The sequence below is a fragment of the Entelurus aequoreus genome, linkage group LG14, assembly GCF_033978785.1.
Source record: "Entelurus aequoreus isolate RoL-2023_Sb linkage group LG14, RoL_Eaeq_v1.1, whole genome shotgun sequence".
Taxonomy (NCBI): domain Eukaryota; kingdom Metazoa; phylum Chordata; class Actinopteri; order Syngnathiformes; family Syngnathidae; genus Entelurus; species Entelurus aequoreus.
This window is the reverse complement of record NC_084744.1, coordinates 39,435,471-39,460,584: the sequence shown is the minus strand read 5'-3', so window position 1 is coordinate 39,460,584 and position 25,114 is coordinate 39,435,471. Positions and strand designations below refer to the sequence as shown.

At 39.2% G+C, this 25,114-nt stretch overlaps 1 protein-coding gene across 1 annotated transcript in view; it reads right to left on the bottom strand.

Annotated features, from left to right (window-relative positions):
- phgdh (phosphoglycerate dehydrogenase) overlaps nucleotides 1-25,114 on the bottom strand; it is a 36,328-nt gene that overhangs the window by 748 nt on the left and 10,466 nt on the right. Inside the window, exons 4-11 of the mRNA XM_062069864.1 lie at nucleotides 23,084-23,138; nucleotides 22,859-22,957; nucleotides 22,659-22,791; nucleotides 20,199-20,347; nucleotides 10,781-10,933; nucleotides 6,284-6,422; nucleotides 4,113-4,240; nucleotides 3,823-4,045 (exon numbers count right to left, since the gene is read on the bottom strand). Coding sequence (XP_061925848.1) covers nucleotides 3,823-4,045; nucleotides 4,113-4,240; nucleotides 6,284-6,422; nucleotides 10,781-10,933; nucleotides 20,199-20,347; nucleotides 22,659-22,791; nucleotides 22,859-22,957; nucleotides 23,084-23,138 — 1,079 coding nt within the window. The remainder of the gene's footprint in view (nucleotides 1-3,822; nucleotides 4,046-4,112; nucleotides 4,241-6,283; nucleotides 6,423-10,780; nucleotides 10,934-20,198; nucleotides 20,348-22,658; nucleotides 22,792-22,858; nucleotides 22,958-23,083; nucleotides 23,139-25,114) is intronic.

The following is a 25,114-nucleotide window of genomic DNA, read 5'->3' as shown; positions in this document are numbered from 1 at the left end:
GTACCGAACCCCACCAGTTTCATATGCGCATTCACCGAACCCTTCTTTAGTGAAAAATAAAAAAATGTTTTTCAAATTCAAGACAAAGTTATATGTTGTTGGTAACACTTTAATATGGGGAACATATTCTAAGTAAGAAAGACTTAATTTAGAGTTATTTGGTTAGGGCCAGGGTTAGGGTTATAATAAGGCCATGCCGAATAAGGCATTAATAAGTACTTAATAATGACTAGTTAAAGGCCTACTGAAACCCACTACTTGCAAAAAACTCTCATGTTCCTCATCCACAAATCTTTCATCCTCGCTCAAATCAATGGGGTAATCGTCGCTTTCTCGGTCCGAATCGCTCTCGCGATGTGAGGAGCCTTTCAACCTTTGACGTCACGCTACTTCCGGTACAGGCAAGGCTTTATTTTATCAGCGACCAAAAGTTGCGAACTTTATCATCGATGTTCTCTACTAAATCCTTTCAGCAAAAATATGGCAATATTGCAAAATGATCAAGTATGACACATAGAATGGATCTGCTATCCCTGTTTAAATAAAAATATTTCATTTCAGTAGGCCTTTAAGAGCCAATATGTTACTAATTTGCATGTTAATAAGCAACTAATTAATGGTGAATATGTTCCCCATACTAAAGTGTTACCATGTTTTTTTTTACTGGCGCACAAAATGAACCGTGCATGAACATCACCTTGTTCAAAGAACAAAACCAACACAGTGCATAAACTCACAACAAATTACACACCTGCAAATCAGTGTGACTTCTGCTGTTGCCGTATCCGTAATACGCTGATAGGGAGAAGTTTTTATTTACACGATGAGTCGGGTGTGTTTTGACCCCGCCGAACCCCTGAGGCCGACTCACCGAACCCCTAGGGTTCGATCGAACCCAGGTTAAGAACCACTGCTGTAGACTAAGATGAGAAGTTTGTAAAACACTAATGCAATGCCACACGCAGATATAAATAGTCAGCTAAACAATTGGAGTAGTCTTTAAAAATATTTGACTGATGGACAAATGAATACAAATAGGCTAGATGAATAAATGAACACTCAATCAGCATGCTAAATCAAACTATAACCTACATTCTTGTATGACAACAGAATGGCTAGCAGAACAGAAGGCAGAGGAAACTACACCTTTTGATTTAGTATTTGCTAGTTGAACTTTACACATCACAAAAAAGGTCAATTCGGATCGCTAACGATGTTAGCGTAAATGAATGGGATTTAACATAGAGAAAATGAGCATCACGGCTAACGGAGAAATGTTTTCGGTTCATTATGAGACTGTGGTGGTACATAAATCTAGCTAGCTAGAGATATTGGCCCCAAAATCATTTAACAAGTACAGGAACAGCTAGCTAGCTTGAGTGGAAGTCTTCTGGAGTAGTCTACAGTCATACAGTAACAAGCAATTACACCTCTATTCAACTTAAAGGCCTACTGAAAGCCACTACTACCGACCACGCAGTCTGATAGTTTATATATCAATGATGAAATCTTAACATTGCAACACATGCCAATACGGCCGGGTTAACTTCTAAAGTGACATTTTAAAATTCTCGGGAAATATCCGGCTGAAACATCACGGTATGATGACGTATGCGCGTGACGAAGTCAGAGTAACGGAAGTTATGGTACCCCGGAGAATCCTATACAAAAAGCTCTGTTTTCATTTCATAATTCCACAGTATTCTGGACATCTTTTGCACTTTTTTTAATGAACAATGAAGGCTGCAAAGAAGACAGTTGTAGGTGGGATCAGTGTATTAGCAGCGGACTACAGCAACACAACCAGGAGGACTTTGTTGGAGCGCTAGCCGCGCTAGCCGCGCTAGCCGCGCTAGCCGCCGACTTCACCTTGACTTCCTACGTCTCCGGGCCGCCAAACGCATCGGGTGAAGTCCTTCGTCCTTCTGCCGATCGCTGGAACGCAGGTGAGCACGGGTGTTGATGAGCAAATGAGGGCTGGCTGGCGTAGGTGGAGAGCTAATGTTTTTAGCATAGCTCTGTGCAGTCCGGTTGCTAAGTTAGCTTCAATGGCGTCGTTAGCACAGCATTGTTAACCTTCGCCAGCCTGGAAAGCATTAACCGTGTATTTACATGTCCACGGTTTAATAGTATTGTTGATTTTCTATCTATACTTCCAGTCAGGGGTTTATTTCTTTTGTTTCTATATGCAGTTAAAGCAAGATGCTATCACGTTAGCTCGTAGCTAAAGCATTTCGCCGATGTATTGTCGTGGAGATAAAAGGCACTGAATGTCCATTTCGCGTTCTCGACTCTCATTTTCAAGAGGATATAGTATCCGAGGTGGTTTAAAATACAAATCTGTGATCTACAATAGAAAAAGGAGAGTGTGGAATCCAATGAGCCAGCTTGTACCTAAGTTACGGTCAGAGCGAAAAAAGTCCATCGCTGCCTCTCAAGTCATTCACTGTAACGTTCCTCATCTACGAATCTTTCATCCTCGCTCAAATTAATGGGGTAATCATCACTTTCTCGGTCCGAATCTCTCTCGATCCATTGTAAACAACGGGGAATTGTGAGGAATCCTAGCTCCTGTGACGTCACGCTACTTCCGGTACAGGCAAGGCTTTTTTTATCAGCGAGCAAAAGTTGCGAACTTTATCGTCGATTTTCTCTACTAAATCCTTTCAGCAAAAATATGGCAATATCGCGAAATGATCAAGTATGACACATAGAATGGATCTGTTATTCCCGTTTAAATTTAAAAAAATCATTTCAGTAGGCCTTTAAATACCATACATCAAATATATTTACCCCAGTTATATCATCAACACCAACCTGACTGGATGAAGTCCTTGGGCTCAAATACTAGTGTGGCCTCAATAGCCCTGCTGCAGTGTGTAGCATGCTGGAATTATCTGTGCATGTGATGGAGGAATGCACTGCACATGTGATTGAGGAATGCACAGTGCAGGGTTGAAATTCTACTGAATTTGCATTAAATCAGGTTGTTTTAGCTAATAATCATGCTGCAAAATCTAACATGTTGCATTCAATGTTTATTCCCATTAATTTCCCATTAATTCCCATGGAAAGTTTCCAACTTTGAATATTCCCAGAATTTTGCAACCCTAGTTTTGACAGAAATTTTAGTCCACATTATGCCCCAGTCTATGTGTTCTCTTGTCTAATCTAACCCTCTTGAAATATTCAACTTCTTATCATTCTTTACAAGTACTATCATACCGCCAACAAACCTGTTCGAGGTCCACAGCACACTCAGACGTGTGCATGGTAATTATGACCGGACTATAAACTGTGTCATTAAAACTACTTTTTTAAAGTAATAATTTCTTACTTCAAGCATGAAAAAAAAACATCATGATGCCGAGTGCATATCATTATGTCAAGATAATGGCACTAGCATTTACTTAATTTAAGAATATTTTTGAACATATTGAGCAAAAAGGTCTCTTCTTTTTCTACCAAGAAAAGTGCACTTGTTATTAGTGAGAATATACTTATTATAAGGTATTTTGGGGTTCATTGAGGTTAGCTAATTTTACTTGTTTTGGAAAGTCTTGACAAGCCAAATTTTCCTGTTCTATTGGCAGAGAATTTTGCTTAGTTCAAATAAAATACCCCTCATTTTTGTATTTTTTTTTCTTGTTTTTGAACACTGACTTTTTGCAGTGTGCAATGTGGCCCTCAATGAACAGCCGTGTCCTAGAGAGTTTCCTAGCAGGATAAGCCTCAGTGTCTTCTTCTAAGTGTGTTTGGCTGCAAAGATGATGCTGCACCATCTTCACAACTCAGTGGTCGATGTTGTGTAGTCATCCTCACCGGCCACTGATGGGAGAAGCTGAGGACTTGCCGAGGCCTTAAAGAAGAGCAGGTTCCCAGTGAGTGCCACTGGTTGTCTGAACACACTCCCACTCAGCTCCAGCAGCACCGGCAGACCCCCTTGAACGGCACCGGTGGCTTTGTAGCTGCAGCCGTCGGTCAGGACTTCCACAGCACACGCGCTCTGTGAAGCTTCCTCCGACACGTCGTGGCTTTGCTTGACCTTGAGAAGTGAGGGAAAGACACTTGACACTATTTGCACCATGTGTGCTATTACTTCAATGATGTACCATGATTCCAGATTCTTTGGCCAGGCTCAGTACGTTGATGAGGTTGGGACAGAAGGCAGATCCTCCGTTTAAAAGTCCAACCAGAACAGCAGCCGTCATGTAACCAGAGGAGGACTTCATGTTGTCGCCTGGTAGAAGAAAAACATGGGCAAAGTCAAGTGATGATGCAATAGTGTACACTTTTAACCAGGCAGTATTGGGAAATGAAGTAAATTATTCAGCAGTTTTGTGTCTTGTAGTTTATCCATGGGGTCTCAAACTCATATTTTGTTGCCCGCAACTTAACTTTAGTTGTGTGGAATTACAGCCGGCATAGTCTGAGCTGCTATTATACAAACTCCAAAAGCAGTGAAGTTGTCACGTTGTGTAAATGGTAAATGAAAAGAGAATACAATGATTTGCAAATCCTTTTCAACTTATTTTCAATTGAATAGACTGCAAAGACAAGATATTTAATTTTTTTTTTTTTTGCAAATAATCATGAACTTAGAATTTAATGGCAGCAACACATTGCAAAAAAGGAATATTTACCACTGTGTTACATGGCCTTTCCTTTTAACAACACTCAGTAAAGGTTTGGGAACTGAGGACACATTTTTGAAGTGGAATTCTTTCCCATTCTTGCTTGATGTACAGCTTAAGTTGTTCAACAGTCTCCCTTCTGATATTTTAGCCTTCACATTTTCAATGGGAGACAGGTGTGGACTACAGGCCGGCCAGTCTAGTACCCGCACTCTTTTACTATGAAGCCACGCTGTTGTAACACGTGGCTTGGCATTGTCTTGCTGAAATAAGCAGGGGCGTCCATGATAACGTTGCTTGGATGGCAACATATGTCGTTCCAAAACCTGTATGTACCTTTCAGCATTAATGGTGCCTTCACAGATGTGTAAGTTACCCATGTCTTGGGCACTAATACACCCTCATACCATCACACATGCTGGCTTTTCAACTTTGCGCCTATAACATTCCGGATGGTTCTTTTTCTCTTTGGTCCGGAGGACACGACGTCCACAGTTTCCAAAAACAATTTGAAATGTGGACTCGTCAGACCACAGAACACTTTTCCACTTTGTATCAGTCCATCTTAGATGAGCTCAGGCCCAGCGAAGTCGATGGCGTTTCTGGGTGTTGTTGATAAACGGTTTTCGCCTTGCATAGGAGAGTTTTAACTTGCACTTACAGATGTAGCGACCAACTGTAGTTACTGACAGTGGGTTTCTGAAGTGTTCCTGAGCCCATGTGGTGATATCCTTTACACACTGATGTCGCTTGTTGATGCAGTACAGCCTGAGGGATCGAAGGTCACAGGCGTAGCTGCTTATGTGCAGTGATTTCTCCAGATTCTCTGAACCCTTTGAAGATATTACGGACCGTAGATGGTGAAATCCCTAAATTCCTTGCAATAGCTGGTTGAGAAAGTTTTTTCTTAAACTGTTCAATAATTTGCTCACACATTTGTTGACAAAGTGGTGACCCTCGCCCCATCCTTGTTTGTGAATGACTGAGCATTTCATGGAATCTACTTTTATACCCAATCATGGCACCCACCTGTTCCCAATTTGCCTGTTCACCTGTGGGATGTTCCAAATAAGTGTTTGATGAGCATTCCTAAACTTTATCAGTATTTATTGCTACCTTTCCCAACTTCTTTGTCACGTGTTGCTGGCATCAAATTCTAAAGTTAATGATAATTTGCAAAAAAAAAAAAGTTTATCAGTTTGAACATCAAATATGTTGTCTTTGTAACATATTCAACTGAATATGGGTTGAAAATGATCATTGTATTCCGTTTATATTTACATCTAACACAATTTCCCAACTCATATGGAAACGGGGTTTGTATGTACAGTATATATGTATGTACTGTATGTATGTGTATTGCTTTTGTGCTCCTAGTTTGTGTTTGTCATATCGCGTTTTTGTGCTTGCCACCATGTCTCAGCATTCCATGCATATACTGACCTCTGGGCCCCCTGCCAGAAGCTTCTTCTAGCTTATCTGGGGGACCCTTTCACTTACCACCATCTTTAAATGGATATTCACTACTGTTGTAATTTGTAACATGGTATTGTAAATAAACTTGATTGAATTAAATGTGACATTTGGGCCATTAATTTCCCCAAGAGTAAGGTCATATTCTGAACTGTACAACTTCAGCGTAATGTTACCTTGAGAAGTGATTTGAACTTGGCTCAGTGGTTTCTTGGAGGCACTGCAGGACTGCAGGACAGATCCCATGGCCTCTCCAAGTTTGATCAATGGAGAAGATTCGGAGGAAAAGGTGCTCACCAAAACCTGTGCATTTACCTGTGCGGATTTTTCAAATACAATGTTACATTTTGGGAGGAAAAACAAATGCTAATCTTAACTGGATTGAAATTGAAATAAAGAACTATACACTAAATACTTGGTGTTTATCATTCTAAGTAATGTAGCTATTATAGGCTGGAAAATAAGGAGTTTAGTGCAGGCCTGAGCAATTATTTCGACTCGGGGGGCCAAATTTAGAGAAAAAAAATGTGTCTGGGGGCCGGTATATCTATTTTTAGGAACACTAATACAAAACCTCATAATAATGTCTGATTGAAAGCTAAAAACGTTATGACAGACCGCCTTAAAAAACAGAATGGAATTTTAAATGTTTTTACTGAATGAGACACCCAGAATGTACATGAAAATAAAGAATGTGGGATTTACAATATTAACTATGAAGGATAAAACACTGAATATTGACAACATATGAACGTCACACCCCCTCTCCATCCACATATTTTACAATCAAACGAAACACTACAAAAATGCAACAAACACAGCGAAAAATGAACGTGAAGGGTAAAAATAAACCCAGCTACAATCTGATATATGTTATATATCACTAAGCTTTAGAACTTTGTTGTAAAAATCTCCTTCCACATCTGTCCCTGACACCCACATTTCAGGCTCTGGAAACACTCTGTGGAAACACTCCCCACCCACACTGCTTGGTGCCTCGTCTGAGCTGCTGTGACTTACATTACCATAGTAACTACTTAGATGACCATAGTAACTCATTAGATGACTATAGTAACTCATTAGATGACCATAGTAACTCATTAGATGACCATAGTAACTCATTAGATGACTATAGTAACACATTAGATGACCATAGTAACTCATTAGATGACCATAGTAACTCATTACATGACCATAGTAACTCATTAGATGACCATAGTAACTCATTAGATGACCATAGTAACTCATTAGATGACCATAGTAACTAATTAGATGACCATAGTAACTCATTAGATGACCATAGTAACTCATTACATGACCATAGTAACTCATTAGATGACCATAGTAACTCATTAGATGACCATAGTAACTAATTAGATGACCATAGTAACTCATTAGATGACCATAGTAACTCATTACATGACCATAGTAACTCATTAGATGACCATAGTAACTCATTAGATGACCATAGTAACTCATTAGATGACCATAGTAACTCATTAGATGACCATAGTAACTCATTAGATGACCATAGTAACTCATTAGATGACCATAGTAACTCATTAGATGACCATAGTAACTGGCAGAGGTGTGGACTCGAGTCACATGACTTGGACTCGAGTCAGACTCGAGTCATGAAGTTGATGACTTTAGACTCGACTTGACAAAATGTAAAGAGACTTGCAACTCGACTTAGACTTTAACATCAATGACTTGTGACTTCACTTGGACTTGAGCCTTTTGACTTGACATGACTTGCTACTTTCCCCAAAACCTAAAGCTTAAAAAGTTATTTGGGAGCGCTCCGTAGCTTTCATTTTGTACGTGTCTGTCTATCAGCGTGTGTGCTGCGTGTCAGCGTGTGTGCTCTGAGTACAACAGCCAATCAAATTAGATCTACATTGTTTTCATCACACAGCATTGATCCAATCAAATTGCAGGACAACCAATGAACAAGAGTTGTCAAACAACGCGCCAGTGAGAAAGATTTATACCAAAGTTGGTTTCGTTCGGGTATAAAAACTACGACTTGGTCAACGAATTGCCGTATGCAAATCACGCAGTTCGAATATTACAGACGGAGACGCAACAACTTCCAACTTCGTTCGACATTTGAAGTTGCACAAAGAAGGGTAAGTTTTGAATGTAAGATAACGTTTATTGGCTAAGTAACATGACTTATTTGCTGTGTAGTTAAATCAGTGAGGCTGTAAACTCACTGCTAACGTCATAACCATAGACATCTTATAAGGGTACACAGCATCGAGCGCTACTGCCTACTGGCGCAGACGAGACGCGGGGCCGCCATCTTGGAGTGGTGATCCGCTCCACTCAGTGCAATTCATTTGGCAGGAGCAATGAACTGTCAACGCATTTAATTCATTTTACCTCACTGAATACCACTCATTTTCACGCGCTTTTTTGTCATACGTGTAGCTATGATAACGGACACATGTTTTATTATTCATAGTTTGCTTAACAGTAATAGAATATTCTTATACGCTATAAGTGACCAGACGTCCGAGATTAAAACTGGGAATATAATCCCAGAGAAGGGGGGAAAAAACGGTCAGCTATTTTTAAATTGAAGAAACAATATGATTACGTTATATATACATGCTACATAAACAATGTATGAATACATTAGATATCTATATATCTTATAGACCGTATCTCTGTTGCTGCAGCAGCAGAGAGTTTATTCTGTCGTGACACTTTGTATTGATATTTTGTATTACATTCTTCCCTTAAATGATCATGTTTACAGTGATTGTTATATATGTATTTTTTATGTATGTCGCTTTGGATAAAAGCGTCTGCCAAATACTTAAACATATATAAACACCTGAAAGTCTTTATATCAGCTAAAACCACCAATCTGTTTCACTGGATTCAGAATAAAACCAAATTCTGTTTTACCCAACAATGTTAGTATTTGAATATTGTTACTTGAAGACTTATTCCTGGTTACAATTATACTGTTAAGAAAGTATTGTCTTATATTTTGCCTAAAATGAGAATGCATTATAATCAATGGCGGCTGGTGAATTTTGTTTTAGGTGGGGCAGAAAGTTTGTAAACCAAACCCCTGTAGGGGCGTCATCCTCCCCCAGAAGATTTATTTGTGATTTTCACATACAAATATTGAAGATCTTTGCTCCTTCTCAACTCTGTGGTAATGTTATTTTCATAAAATACAACCAATAGTACATTAATGTTAAATCTTACTTGTGAAAAGTAATCCCCCGATTCCTATTTTCAACAGTCCGCTCATTTGAGCAGGAAAACGCTGAACACCAGCCCGGCATCTTTGTTTTCTACCTGTCAACTGTCAGTTTAGGCTGCTCGCCGGCTCCTCATCACCACTTCAGGATGCAAATTGCTCGCGTCACAGCAACCAATATTGCGTCTACTTATAAGATGTTTATGGTTATAACGTCATTTCAAACACGGCAATATGTTGCGTCCACTGCAGTTTGCTACCTTATTCATACTTTTTGTCAAGTGATTTTTTAAGCAGGGTTGCATGAGGTACCTACACATAACGTTACGTTAGTCAATGTATCACACACAGTAACATAACGTTAGACGGCGGTCAGCAGCACCGCGTATTTTAGCCACCTACAAAAAGACAAACGTAGTCAAATAAAGGACAGTTAAAATATATACTATATTAAGAATATGTGTACATATTGCATAGGGCCCTGACATCTAAAAAGTACAACTCTGTTCATTGTTATGTTCATGTATTTGTTATGTTTTTCATATGTACGCACACATCAACACACATACAGTATGAGATGAGATCAATGAGATAAGGTAAGAACAGAATAGAAACTGCTGTGGCACTAGTTACAATGCAATATGCCATGGAAATACAATGTTAACACTTTTGTACAAATAAGTACAGTTGCACTTGTTTTTGCAAATGTGTTTATTCTGTAAAGGAATGAGTTAAATGTTTAAAATTGTTTAAACTATTAAAATGACTGGTTAATAGTGCTATTATGAATTGCAATGTCAGTACTATTTTCTTTCCTGCTATTTCAAATGCACTTGTTTTAATAAATAAATACAGCGGTTTAAAAGCATACACAATCTGTGTAAAAATATTAGTCTGTGGTCAAAAGGACTTGAAAGGACTCGAAACTCAAAATGCAGGACTTGTGACTTGACTTGAGACTTTCCAGTCTTGACTTTGGACTTGACTCGGGACTTGCCTGTCTTGACTCGGGACTTGACTCGAGACTTGAGGGCAAAGACTTGAGACTTACTTGTGACTTGCAAAGCAATGACTTGGTCCCACCTCTGGTAACTGGTATATGACGCAGATTCCAAGCATTGAAAGACTTAGTATACTGTAGTTGAAGACTTACGGTCATTAGAAAACATCACGGCACATCATAATGGTAGCTACACTTTACATCTTAAACATATGGATAAATGATTTAGGAATGTCCGGCGGGCCAGATTGAAAAGCTTAAAGGGCTGCATGTGGCTTAATTTGCCCAGGCCTGGTTTAGTGGATATAAGAGTTGTGTAATTAGGTTCCACATGAGCACCACATCACTGTCACATGACCACTTGTGGAATTTAAGATTCCAATAGCACATGACACTTGGAGCTAGAATGTTACAGGTGTGTGTCATCAGACAGAGTGGAACTTAACTTACAGCGCCAACCAGCTTGTTGCCCTTCACCATGTCCACGATCTGCAGAGCGATGTCCTCTCCACACCGCGCCTGGGCTTCCTTGGTGCTGGCGCCCAGATGTGGACAGCTGATCACATTGGGATGGTTGACCAGGGCGCGGTTCTGAGGTGGCTCCTGTGGCACACAACACTTGGACATTTATATCTTATACAGAGCGAGATTCATCCATTCCAATATTTTCTTGTCATCGACGACACACGACAAAATAAGGTGAGGCCTGTCAAACAGACAAGATTTGTTCGGAATAGGACGATCAAACTCGCAGTCCAACCGTCTGGTAGTATTTCCCCCGCCCCCGTTGTGCTCCTTCCATTGGTTAACGTACAGATACATTTTGACATCCTCTATTTCACAGGTGTCAAAGTGGTCTTCATTGAGGGCCATGTTGCTGTTTTGGCTGCCCTCAACGCAAATCCCATAGGGGTGATGAAAGGATGGTCAGCGCCTGAGAGCTGCAGCCTGTCACCACAACCCCGCACTCCCTTCCCTCTGTTGCTAGACATCTCGAGATGTATGTTGTAATATGTATATGTGCTTTGCTATGGAGAGTTTCTCCCACTCCAGACTGGGCCCCCTTAGGAGCCCAGTCTAGATTGTATTTTTTTACTCATCCTTCCCCAACGTTTACCTTTTTCCCATCTTTTACGGGACGCCTTGTGGCGACCCATCAGCGTTCCTGTTCTGTAACCCTGTACACTGTTTGTTTGTCTAATCTTGAACAGGTTTGTGCTGAAAACAAAGTTTCGTTGTACTTGTGCAATGACTATAAAGACCTCAGACCCACTCGACATCCATTGCTTTCGGTCTCCCCTAGAGGGGGGGGGGGGGGGGGGGGTTACCCACATATGCAGTCCTCAACAAGGTTTCTCATAGTCATTCACATTGACGTCCCACTGGGGTGAGTTTTCCTTGCCCGTATGTGGGTTCTGTACCGAGGATGTCGTTGTGGCTTGTACAGCCCTTTGAGACACTTGTGATTTAGGGCTATATAAATAAACATTGATTGATCTATCTATCTATCTATCTATCTATGTAAGAGGATTAGATATCGTCACACCATTACCTATGCATCTGATTAGTAAATGTATATTTTACCTACACTGTAAGAAAAAAAACTGTGGATTTTGCAATCAAAAAAATGGCAGAATTTGACCATAAAATGTACAGTAAAATGGTCACACTATTTTACTGTACAATTCTGGTGATTGACCTGCCAGTTTATTAGTTTTTTTGCATAAAAAATATGGTTGCTGTTTTCACAGTGTATTACTGTAAATGTAAAAATGGTACCACAGTTTTTTTCTTACGGTAGGATTCTGAAGACCGAGCTGTTCTTAAAAATATATACATATTGTCATGTTTACACTGCAAAAACTGAAATCTAAGTAAGATGAAATATCTCAAATTAGGGTGATATTTGCTTATTTTTTGTCTGATAAGATAATTCTTCTCACTAAGCAGATTTTATGTTAGAGCGTTTTACTTGTTTTAAGGGTTTTGCTCCTAAATGATCTCAGTAAGATATTACAGCTTGTTGCTGAGATTTTATGATCTATATTGAGTAAAACATGCTTGAAACTAGAATATCAGGTGTTGCAAAGCTGTGTCATCAACAATCACAAGTATAAAACTGCGTTTTTAAAGTAGTCATTTCTTATTTCAAGCATGAAAAAAAAATCATGACTTTGACACAATTGTGTCTCATATTAAAACAGATGACAGCCAAATGGACTTTGCTGTTTTATTTTCAATGAAACAATTAAAAATACGTACTCATATAGTAGTACAGTTATTAGTGAGAATATACTTATTTTAAGGTATTTTGGGGTTCATTGAGTTTAGATAATTTTACTTGTTTTGGAAAGTCTTGACAAGCCAAATTTTCTTGTTCTATTGGCAGATAATTTTGCTTAGTTCAAATAAAATAGCCCTCATTTTTGTATTTTTTATTCTTCTTTGTGAACACTGACTTTTGCAGTGTACAGTGTACAATTTGATGGGTAACTTGCTTTGAAATCGTACGGCTAAGTAGATATTTACATATGTTTTTACCCCTAAGATGTTTGGAATGTATGCTAATATAATATCTGTTGCATTATTAGATAGATGAAGTTTAAAAGATATATAATTGCATGCAGTACATGTCTTCTTTTTCCCTGTCAAAATTTTTTTTTTTTAAACTACTTTATTGATGCATATTATTTACAGGTTTTCACGGGCCATTGAAAATGACGTGGCGGGCCAGATCTGGCCCCTGGGCCTTGAGTTTGACACCTATGCTCCGTTTAGTCCATTTGAAAGTCTTTCTGGTGCTTGGCCAGAGCACTGAGACTTTTTATGAGGTGGACAAATTGTAAATGAGATTTTTGTTGTGTTCACTTTAATGAAAGATTGTTAAAAGTAAAACTCAGACATGTACTTCAGGATTGGCTGACAAAAGATCAACACTTCGTGAATATCCTACGAGTGGCTTGAAAAAGAGCATTACCAGGAAAGGGATATTACAGGAGAGCGCAACTTTGAAGCTATGGATGGAAATCACAGTGGACATTTATCAAATGGAGAAGATAACGGCTTTTATTAATTATACATTGGATAAATGGACCTCATACTGGGAGAACTGGGTCAATTATGTCACGCCCCATAAGCCTGATTTTATTTGATTGAATTAGTGATTGTACTGTTTAAAAAAATACATATACTTTTTTTTCTATTTATTTATTTATTTACTTACTATATGTTTATATTATTTTATTTCTATTACTATTATGATTTCTATTTTTTTACATTTATTTATTTGTTGATATTATTATAACTTTTTTTTTTCTGCTTTTCTCTCTTTTTAGAGGGGGAGGGGAGGTGGCATCGTTGGGATATAAACAAAAAAAATATTTTGACATTTAGGGCAGACAATAGATGTATGATGTAATGGATAGGAATGTCTAATGCTGAATGTCAATAGAAATTAAATTTAAAAAAATTAATGAAAAAAGATGGTATTCCCCTTTAAGTACCTTTTAGTTAAAGTACAAGTACCGACACTTGAGCACATCCATGTGACGTTACTGACACCTAATGAAAAGTCAGTATACACTACGTCAGGGGTGTCCAAACTTTTTCCACTGAGGGCCGCAAACGGAAAAATTAAAGCATGTGGGGGCCATTTTGATATTTTTCATTTTCAAACCATAACAAAATATATGCATTTTTTGTATTTATTTTACCTTTAGGGGTCCCGGGGACCATAAAGGGTCTCAGTTATTAAAATGTTAAAAATAAGTCTAATTTGTATTATTATTTTTTATTTAACGCTCACAGTAAATCTCTATATCAACTTAAAAAAAAAAAAAGGTTTTATAGCTTTTCTGTCAAAAAAAACTTTGTTTTTTATAGTAAAACTGAAATATGCAGTATTTAGTAATTAGAGCCCTAAAATATAAATAATGCAGGACACCTTTGATTTTAATTATTTAAAATTTTTGAATCATCACAGTGAAAAGATAAATAAAATACCACTAAATATATTTGGGATCCAAAAGGTGCCCCACACGTACATTTTTTTTATTTTTTTACTTTCATCACTTAAGTTACGAGGTCAACTTCAGATATATCTGTCGATTTTACGTTTGAACTATTATTTTGTTTGTTTTATGCTCTTTTGTCAAAGAAAACTTTGTTTTTATATGGCAACTACACAATATATGCAATATTTACCACATAAAACATTTTAAAGTGAAAAATTTGAACTAATTGGAGCTTTGAAAATAATTAATTATAACATGGATTTTTTTGTCTTTTTTTTTTTTTGAGCAGTGGCAAAAAAAAGAAAAAGAAAGAAAGACAAAAGAAAAGAAAAACAGCCTGCATGGCAGCTTTGTGTCAACATTGCAACTTTTTCTCGTTAGATTTCACCTCATTCCACTTTTTTTAATGTTCATTTTTATTTTTTGCAATAGCATTTTCAGAATGTGTGGCGGGCCGGTAAACAATTATCTGCGGCCCGCAAATGGCCCCCGGGCCGCACTTTGGACACCCCTGCACTACATCGTCATCGGTTTATTTCTCATTAAAATGAAAAAAACTAAACGGCATAACTTCGACTGGTCGTCTTCAATGGGCAAAATCTAACGAATCAGATTCAACTGTGAAAATCTTAAGTCGATGACAGCCCTAATATGTACTACATATTATAGTATATAGCATCCATCTACTGTACTAGACAAGAGGCTTAAAAATGCTCATTTTTGAGCACTACTGCCACATAGCTGAAGGCTTGTTTTTTGGTTCAAACCTGAACAAAGATGCCAATACTGGATGTCGTTGGATAGGTTACTTCTTATTCTTATTTGAGAAGCATTATGCTAAACCACAGGTGTCAAACTCAAGGCCTGGGGGCCAGATCCGGCCCCACACGTCATTTAATGTGGCCTGCAAAAGCCTGAAGATAATGTGGATACTTCATCCTTCTTACTAAATGTTTTCATTGTTTTGACATAAAAAAAATGTATGTAATACATGAAATTTCCTGTTTTACACTTTGATATATATACAAATATTCCATTGTTATTGGTGTGAATCTTTGGGCACCTCGCCATTCAATTCCGATTCTCGGGGTGAGGATTTGATTCATAATCGATACTCGATTCAATCTGATTTTTGCAATGTATCATTGTGTATAATAATAACACCTTACGAAAACAGCTTACAGGTTACAAAACCTCCAAAGGGAGGTTTTGTAAGGCCCTATTTTGCCCAGGTCTGTCCTAAATGAAGCATTTTCAAGCATAAAAATGGCTAGGTGGAGGTGGGGGACGGCGTGGCGCAGTTGGGAGAGTGGCCTTGCCAGCAATCTGAGGGTTCCTGGTTCGATCCCCAGCTTCTACCAACCTAGTCACGTCTGTTGTGTTCTTGAGACACTTCACTCTTGCTCCTGATGGGTGGTGGTTAGGGCCTTGCATGGCAGCTCCCGCCATCAGTGTGTGAATGTGTGTGTGAATGGATGAATGTGCAGTGTTTCCCACACATTCATTTATTTGTGGCGGCCCGCCACGAAAAAATTACGTCCGCCACAAACAGATTTTTTTTTTTTTGTCCTGTCCAGCTTTGAAGGCAAATCATATAGTTGATGTAGATGCCCATATAGGCTGTTCAGATTTACTTTACAAAAGAGAAGTGTACGATACTTCTCTTGTTTCCTTATTTGTATTTGACCACTACTGGTTTTCTGTTTATTTGTTACTGACTGTGGCAGGACACCTCTGCCTCTGTTTCACTTTATGTTGCTGGTAAATAATATGGTTGTAGTAGTAGGCTTAAGTTAAATTATTTAGTATGCACTAATTAAAGGGGCAGAGCTTTAAGAGACATTTTAGCTTTTATATTTTATAAGATATATTTTTTGTAAGAACCACAATTAATAAATATATTTCAGTGACTTATTGTTCAAATCTGTATATAAATATGTACATAAAGTGTTGTAATTATATTGTAAAATGGATCGATGGATGGACGTTTAAAACAAAACTGTTATTATTAATTAGTAAGTATACATTTTTTGAGGCTTTTTAGAGAAAATCATATCATTTTAGTAAATTATGCAAATTACTTGATGTCATGGTGACCACGCCCATAGCCTTGCCCATAGCCACGCCCCCACCACCACAGGTATCTTGGCAGTTTATGGGAAACACTGATGTGGATATAGTGTCAAAGCGCTTTGAGTACTGGTACCTTGAAGGTAGAAAAGCGCTATACAAGTATAACCCATTTACCATTGTGGTTGCTGACGTATGACACAAATGTGCACATAGAGATGGCCTAAAAAGTTTTTTTATTTTTTATTAATTTGTCAAAAAAACAACACATTTTTGGGAAATTTCCACAAAAAAAAAATCGGGATTCGAATGTGATAAAACAATTTTTAGCACCTTTAATTATTATATACCATATGATAGTCTGTAAAAATAACACTTAAATACTTAAATATCTGGGGCCGTACTTATCAAGCTTCTTAGAATTACTTCTAAGAAGTCTGCTAAGAGTTGACTTCAGAGTAAATAAATTCTTCGCTGAAAGCTGCACTTAAAAGTTAGTTATCAAGCGTCTTACTCACACTTTCAGCGAAGTGTAGGACTGAATCTTAAGTGTCACACTCAGAGCTGAATTACGACATTACTATGTGCCGTAAACGGAATTTTAGGTGACGTCATTTCTGTGTCCATAGAAATGACCAATCACGGAAGGGAATCCGTTGTCTAAGAATAAAGAAATATCTTGGAAATATTTAAGTGGACAATGGGAGTGTATATTTTGACTATAAACTACAAAATAATACAAAACAAACTAGTCCCCGCCGGCACTCACGCTACCGCTCCCTCTCTTCTCTCGCCCACACACTCACTGATGTCACTCACCTCACGGCCACACACATACGCTACTGTCATAACATTTTCTTTCCAATTCATTAATTAGGCAACTAATTTGAAACTGGTGTGGGTGGCTCTATATATACTAGCCCACTGCAGACACATGCAGAAATCAACAAGGAATCGAAAGGTATTAAATCTGTGACAAAAATAATATCCGCTCTGTCTAAACGATACCGTTTGATCAGCTGCTCGTCATCAAAAAAAAAAAAACATTGTTCCGTTCCCTGAACGTTCGCGCACGTCTCTCTCGCCTCAGTGCCATCCCCTGCTGGCAACTCCTAACCACTTAAGACACCTCTGAAGGTCTCTTAAATATCGTGGAGAGTAGGAGTGATTCTTAGACTTAAGAACGTTGATAAAAAGCTTTTATTCTTAAGTTTGAGAGTAGGACTAAATTTCGCAAATTCTCAGGACTTAAGTGTAAAATGGCACTCTAAGAAGCTTGATAAGTACGGCCCCTGTTTGTCACCTTGACTCACGACTTCAAAGCAAGTTATCCATCAATTTGTACGTACAAAAATCAAATAACCAAATGCATAGGCAATAATATAATGAAGTGATTATACTTTTATATTCAAGTGGAGGAGTTCAAGTACCTCGGAGTTTTGTTCACGAGTGAGGGAAGAGTGGATGGTGAGATCGACAGGCGGATCGGTGCGGCGTCTTCAGTAATGCGGACGCTGTATCGATCCGTTGTGGTGAAGAAGGAGCTGAGCCGGAAGGCAAAGCTCTCAATTTACCGGTCGATCTACGTTCCCATCCTCACCTATGGTCATGAGCTTTGGGTTATGACCGAAAGGACAAGATCACGGGTAAATGACTTTCCTCCGCCGGGTGGCGGGGCTCTCCCTTAGAGATAGGGTGAGAAGCTCTGCCATCCGGAGTAAAGCCACTGCTCCTCCACATGGAGAGGAGCCAGTTGAGGTGGTTCTGGTCAGGATGCCACCCGAATGCCTCCCTAGGGAGGTGTTTAGGGCACGTCCAACCGGTAGGAGGCCACGGGGAAGACCCAGGACACGTTGGGAAGACTATGTCTCCCGGCTGGCCTGGGAACGCCTCGGGATCTCCCGGGAGGAGCTGGACCATGTGGCTGCGGAGAGGAAAGTCTGGGCTTCCCTGCTTAGGCTGCTGCCCCCGCGACCCGACCTCGGATAAGCGGAAGAAGATGGATGGATGGATTCTTACATTCACTTGTTACAAGCGGCCCTCTGAGGGCAGCCATGACTGCCATGTGGCCCTCCATGAAAACAAGTTCCACATAAAGGAATGTGCAGTCTCATAATGCTGACATTGCTGTTTTTAAAGTAATTTCCTAAGTGTGTGTCTGACTTCTTTTTCCTGCTTTCTGCACTATGCAGTCCAGAAGGCATGACTGGCATATTCCACTTATGTAACAAATATGATTGACTCATGATTAAAGCGGTCAAAATGAACGTGTTAACTGATGTGATTAATCACAAAAAAATGATCGCATTCATCATAAACAAACTTAAAAGTAATCACACAATTTATTTCGACGCCCTGCGATGAGGTGGCGACTTGTCCAGGGTGTACCCCGCCTTCCGCCCGAGTGCAGTTGGGATAGGCTCCAGCAGCCCCCGCGACCCAGAGAGGGACAAGCGGTAGAAAATGGATGGAATTATTTTGACTGTAGAAGTCATTAATGGTCAGTGATGAGATCAATGTATTAATCGCTACAAAAACGAGTGTGGAGACTCCGACTGGCAAATACTGGTCGGTTGGTAGAGTGGCCGTGCCAGCAACTTGAGGGTTCCAGGTTCGATCCCCGCTTCCGCCATCCTAGTCACTGCTGTTGGGCAAGACACTTTACCCACCTGCTCCCAGTGCCACCCACACTGGTTTAAATCATACTTGCCAACCTTAAGACCTCCGATTCCGGGAGGTGGGTGGTGGTGCGTGGTCGGGGGTGGGGCGGGGGTGTGTTTGGCGGAGGGGGGCGTGGTTAAGAGGGGAGGAGTATATTTACAGCTACAATTCACCAAATACTTGACTTTCAGTGAATTCTAGCTATATATATATTTATTTTATTATACATATAAATACTTGAATTTCAGAGTTCCGGAGGCTATCCAGTAGATGGCAGTATTGTCCTGTTTAAGAGTGTCACAACATTGCTGTTTACGGCAGATGAACTGCTTTACGGTAGACGAAAACGTGACTGCTGTTGTTGTGTCTTGTTGCCGCGCTGGGAGGACGTTAATGAAACTGCTTAACAATAAACCCACATAAGAAACCAATAACTCGCCCTCGATCATTCTACAGTTATAACGTGATTGGGCAGGCACGCTGTTTGTATCGTGGGAAAGCGGACGTGAAAACAGACTGTCGCCGCTGTCCCCACTCAGGTCCGCATGTAGCTGGAGGGGGCGTGGCCTCCAGCTCCGGCTGAATTCCGGGAGTTTATCGGGAGAAAATTTCTTCCGGGAGGTTATCGGGAGAGGCGCTGAATTCCGGGAGTCTCCCGGTAAAACCGGGAGGCTTGGCAAGTATGGTTTAAATGTAACTTAGATATTGGCTTTCACTATGGAAAAGCGCTTTGAGTCACTAGAGAAAAGCGCTATATAAATATAATTCACTTCACTTCAAATTTCCCCCCAAAATACATCCTAAAAGATCTTTAGATAAAACTGTTACCAAATGCTGTGCATTCAAATAAAACATTTGAAAATGTTCCTGGATGACATTCTGACAAAATTGGGACTTTTTTTCCCCCAGCAAATTTGAATGATGCTAGTGAGTAATCTTTCATCATTATTAATTCAAAGTCCAAAATGTCATTAATCAGATTAATGAAATATTCATTTGGCAGCCCTACTTGTTATTTACTCCACCTGGCATGTCACATGACCAACAAATGGAATCTCAGCATTTCTGGTGATTACAGTGGATAATAAAACACAAACTGTTCAAGCTTAAGGAAAAAGTCTTGCCTCCACAAAGACGTCGAGGCCGGCGCCTCCACACTGTCCCGACTCCAACGCTCTGAGGAGGGCGTCTTCATCGATGATGCCGCCGCGTGCACAGTTGACTACTTTCACTCCTCTCTTGCACTTAGCAAAGGTTTCATCATTTAGTAGACCTGGGATAGACAATAATAGTCAAAACAATTCAATTCCAATTGATTAATTTGGTGTGCAATCGCTCCTCGCCACTTTGTGCCTGCAAATATTGCAGCTTCACCACATTTTTTGCCTTTTAAATGATACATTTTTAAAGAATATTCTACAAAATGATGCCCTAAATCAGAGCTGGGCAAATATTTTGACTTGGGGGCCACATTGAGAGAAAAAATGTGTCTGTGGGGCCAAGGTGTATGTGTGTATGAATGATATATACACATTTAGCTGTAATGTACAGTATGTGTGTTTGGCTCCCTTTTTTTCAGGAACACTAACACCAAAAGTCACAATGTCCCATAGAATTTGGAATGGATTAAGCAAAGAAGTTAAACATTGTACTGATATGATCCAATTGTTCAAATGAAAATTGCTTACAAAGTACAAAGAAGAAGAATTATGAGAAATACTTTCAACCTTATTCTTCATCTCAGTATGTTAATAATGACTGACTTAATTATATATTACAAAACGGTTGTGTTACCCGTTCACGGATGTCATTTTACTATAAAAAAAAGTCAGTAAATGAACGTGTATATTTGTGAATGCTCTGAAGTGGGAAAGGGGTAGGATTAAATAAGTTTTGCTTCTTCCCACTCCTTTTCGGACATGAGGTCAAGTGAAATGATATGAAATTGTGATGTGTTATGCTGTAAGTGTGTTCATGTTAGAAAGGAAAGAAAGAAATGAAAGAAAAGAAGAAAGAAAGAAAAGAAGAAAAAAGAAAGAAAAAAAGAAAGAAAAAAGATAGAAAAAAAAAGAAAAAAGAAAAAAGAGAAAAAGAAAAAAGAAAAAAGAAAAAAGAAAAAAGAAAGAAAGAAAGAAAGTTTGAAAAGTGAAGAGAAGTGAATTATATTTATATAGCACTTTTCTCTAGTGACTTGAAAAAAGTTATGACGGACCACCTGAGAAAAACGGAAAGGAATTTGACAGTTTTTTTTACTGAATGGGACACCCAAAATGTACATGGAAATAAAGAAAGGGGGATTTACAATATTATCTATGAACAATAAAAGACTGAATATTAACAACATGTCAAAGCGCTTTGAGTACCTTGAAGGTAGAAAAGCGCTATACAAGTATAACCCATTTATCATTTATTATAACATATGAACATCTTTTACTTCTCAGACCAGCTCCTCCATTGATGTGTATCTTTTACAATCAAGCAAAACACAACAAAAATGCAACAAACCAACAAGTGTAATAAACACTTACAATATGATATATCATCACTTTTATGTAGACATTTGTAGTAAAAATGTGCTCCTGCATCTGTTCCTGACACATGTGTTTGGAGCTGGCTGCTCTGAAAACAAGCCCCGCCCACTCTGCTTTGTTCCTGGTCTGAGCTGCTGTGACCTAAATTACCCTAGTAACTCCTAGAACACTCAAAAGTGCAGATTTCAACCATTGAAATACTTTCTATGGTGCAAGACTTAGTCATTTAAAAACATCACTGCACATCATAATGGCAAATACACTTTTCATGTTACAGGTACAAAAAAATGATGTAGAACGTCCAGCTGACTGGATAGAAAATCTTAATGGGGGCCCTATTTTGCCCAGCTCTGTCCTGAATGAAGCATTTTAAAGCATACAAATGGCTAAGTGAACTACAAATATCAATACTACACTAGTACTGGCCACTAGATGAGACCAAACCAATCAGTTCAGTATAGTGGCCACTGATTGGCTCAGCTCCAGCAGCATTATTATTTTGGATTCAAATGAGTGTAAAGATGACTAAAGGGTGTTATTTAAGTTCTAGAGGGCTCCCATAATGTTGAAAAATGTATAATTCCTACTTGGTGGAAATGCATTTATCGCTGTCATTAGCAGCAGTAAACAAGCGTGTTCCAGAGTCATGCTTTCTAGTACATTCCATACATGTGTGCTTTACATATTTCATTAAAAAAACATTTTTTATTACTGCATAGGTCTTTCATCGACATTTAACAATAAAAGATCTACCATAAAAGAGATCATTTAACTTGATGTTTTATTTATGGAGAAAAACTTCCTTTCCCAGAGTGCTTTACTTTGTCCTAGTTAGATATGAAATTCTTCCTGTTACTTGTCTGCAAGACACTTATTTTGAATGTCAATGAACTGAATTCCACTAATTTAAATCCCTGTAGTGAGCCAATTCAATTCAACTGAAAATCCCAAATTTGGAATTTTGCAGAAGCCTGAATTCCCGTAAGGAATCACTGCTCTGTATTAAATGTAAAGTACATTGAGGAACTGGAGAAAGCCATACAGGTGACTCACCCACAGTGGAGGGCATCAATGGAGTGTGGACAGTGATATAGTCACACAGGGGCCAAAGCTGCTCCAAGGACATCTGCTGGACCCCCCAGCTGGCCGACACCTCGGGTGGAGTAATTGGATCGTAGCCGATAGTCTGATAGGAAACATATTTGCAAGTGAATATTCCAGAACGTACTGTACCATGTGACGGGTAGGCCAACCTTCATGCCAAACGACTGCATTCTGTGGGCCACTTCCTTCCCGATTCTTCCCAGTCCGACTATCCCAAGCACTTTGCCATAAATCTCCGTGCCCATAAACTGCAACATTTGAAAATTAGACAATGAACCCTGCCTAGTAGAACAAAAGCCACGCAGAGCCAAGCGTCACATCTCATCACGGACAATGAAGCCGACCATGCGACTGTAATCTCTTGGCGGGCTCACCTTTTTGCGATCCCAGTTGCCAGCTCTCATCGACATTGCAGCTTGAGGCACATTTCTGCAAGCGAACTCACGTTAGTAAACACTTGCACTGCAAAAACTGAAATCTAAGTACAAACCCCGTTTCCATATGAGTTGGGAAATTGTGTTAGATGTAAATATAAACGGAATACAATGATTTGCAAATCCTTTTCAACCCATACTCAGTTGAATATGCTACAAAGACAACATATTTGAAGTTCAAACTGATAAACATTTTTTTTTTTGTGCAAATAATCATTAACTTTAGAATTTGATGCCAGCAACACGTGACAAAGAAGTTGGGAAAGGTGGCAATAAATACTGATAAAGTTGAGGAATGCTCATCAAACACTTATTTGGAACATCCCACAGGTGAACAGGCAAATTGGGAACAGGTGGGTGCCATGATTGGGTATAAAAGTAGATTCCATGAAATGCTCAGTCATTCACAAACAAGGATGGGGCGATGTTTACCACTTTGTCAACAAATGCGTGAGCAAATTGGTGAACAGTTTAAGAAAAACCTTTCTCAAGCAGCTATTGCAAGGAATTTAGGGATTTCACCATCTACGGTCCGTAATATCATCAAAGGGTTCAGAGAATCTGGAGAAATCACTGCACGTAAGCAGCAAAGCCCGTGACCTTCGATCCCTCAGGCTGTACTGCATCAACAAGCGACATCAGTGTGTAAAAGATATCACCACATGGGCTCAGGAACACTTCAGAAACCCACTGTCAGTAACTACAGTTGGTCGCTACATCTGTAAGTGCAAGTTAAAATTCTCCTATGCAAGGCGAAAACCGTTTATCAACAACACCCAGAAACGCCGTCGGCTTCGCTGGGCCTGAGCTCATCTAAGATGGACTGATACAAAGTGGAAAAGTGTTCTGTGGTCTGACGAGTCCACATTTCAAATTGTTTTTGGAAACTGTGGACGTTGTGTCCTCCGGACCAAAGAGGAAAAGAACCATCTGGATTGTTATAGGCGCAATGTGTAAAAGCCAGCATCTGTGATGGTATGGGGGTGTATTAGTGCCCAAGACATGGGTAACTTACACATCTGTGAAGGCACCATTAATGCTGAAAGGTACATACAGGTTTTGGAGCAACATATGTTGCCATCCAAGCAACGTTACCATGGACGCCCCTGCTTATTTCAGCAAGACAATGCCAAGCCACGTGTTACATCAACGTGGCTTCATAGTAAAAGAGTGCGGGTACTAAAATACCACAACTGAGACCCCCGGACTGTTGAACAACTTAAGCTGTACATCAAGCAAGAATGGGAAAGAATTCCACCCGAGAAGCTTAAAAAATGTGTCTCCTCAGTTCCCAAACGTTTACTGAGTGTTGTTAAAACGAAAGGCCATGTAACACAGTGGTGAACATGTCCTTTCCCAACTACTTTGGCACGTGTTGCAGCCATGAAATTCTAAGTTAATTATTATTTGCAAAAAAAAAATTAAGTTTATGGGTTTGAACATCAAATATCTTGTCTTTGTAGTGCATTCAACTGAATATGGGTTGAAAAGGATTTGCAAATCATTGTATTCCGTTTATATTTACATCTAACACAATTGCCCAACTCATATGGAAACGGAGTTTGTAAGATTAAATATCTCAAATAAGGGTGATATTTGCTTATTTTCTGTCCGATAAGATAATTCTTCTCATTAAGCAGATTTTATGTTAGAGTGTTTTACTTGTTTTAAGTGTTTTGGTCCTAAATTATCTCAGTAAGATATTACAGCTTGTTGCTGAGATTTTATGACCTATATCAGGGGTCACCAAGGCGGTGCCCGTGGGCACCAGGTCGCCCGTAAGGACCAGTTGAGTAGCCCGCTGGCCTGTTCTAAAAATAGCTCAAATAGCAGCACTTACCAGTGAGCTGCCTCTATTTTTTCAATTGAATTTAATTACTAGCAAGCTGGTCTCGCTTTGCTCGACATTTTTAATTCTAAGAGAGACAAAACTCAAATAGAATTTGAAAATCCAAGAAAATATTTTAAAGA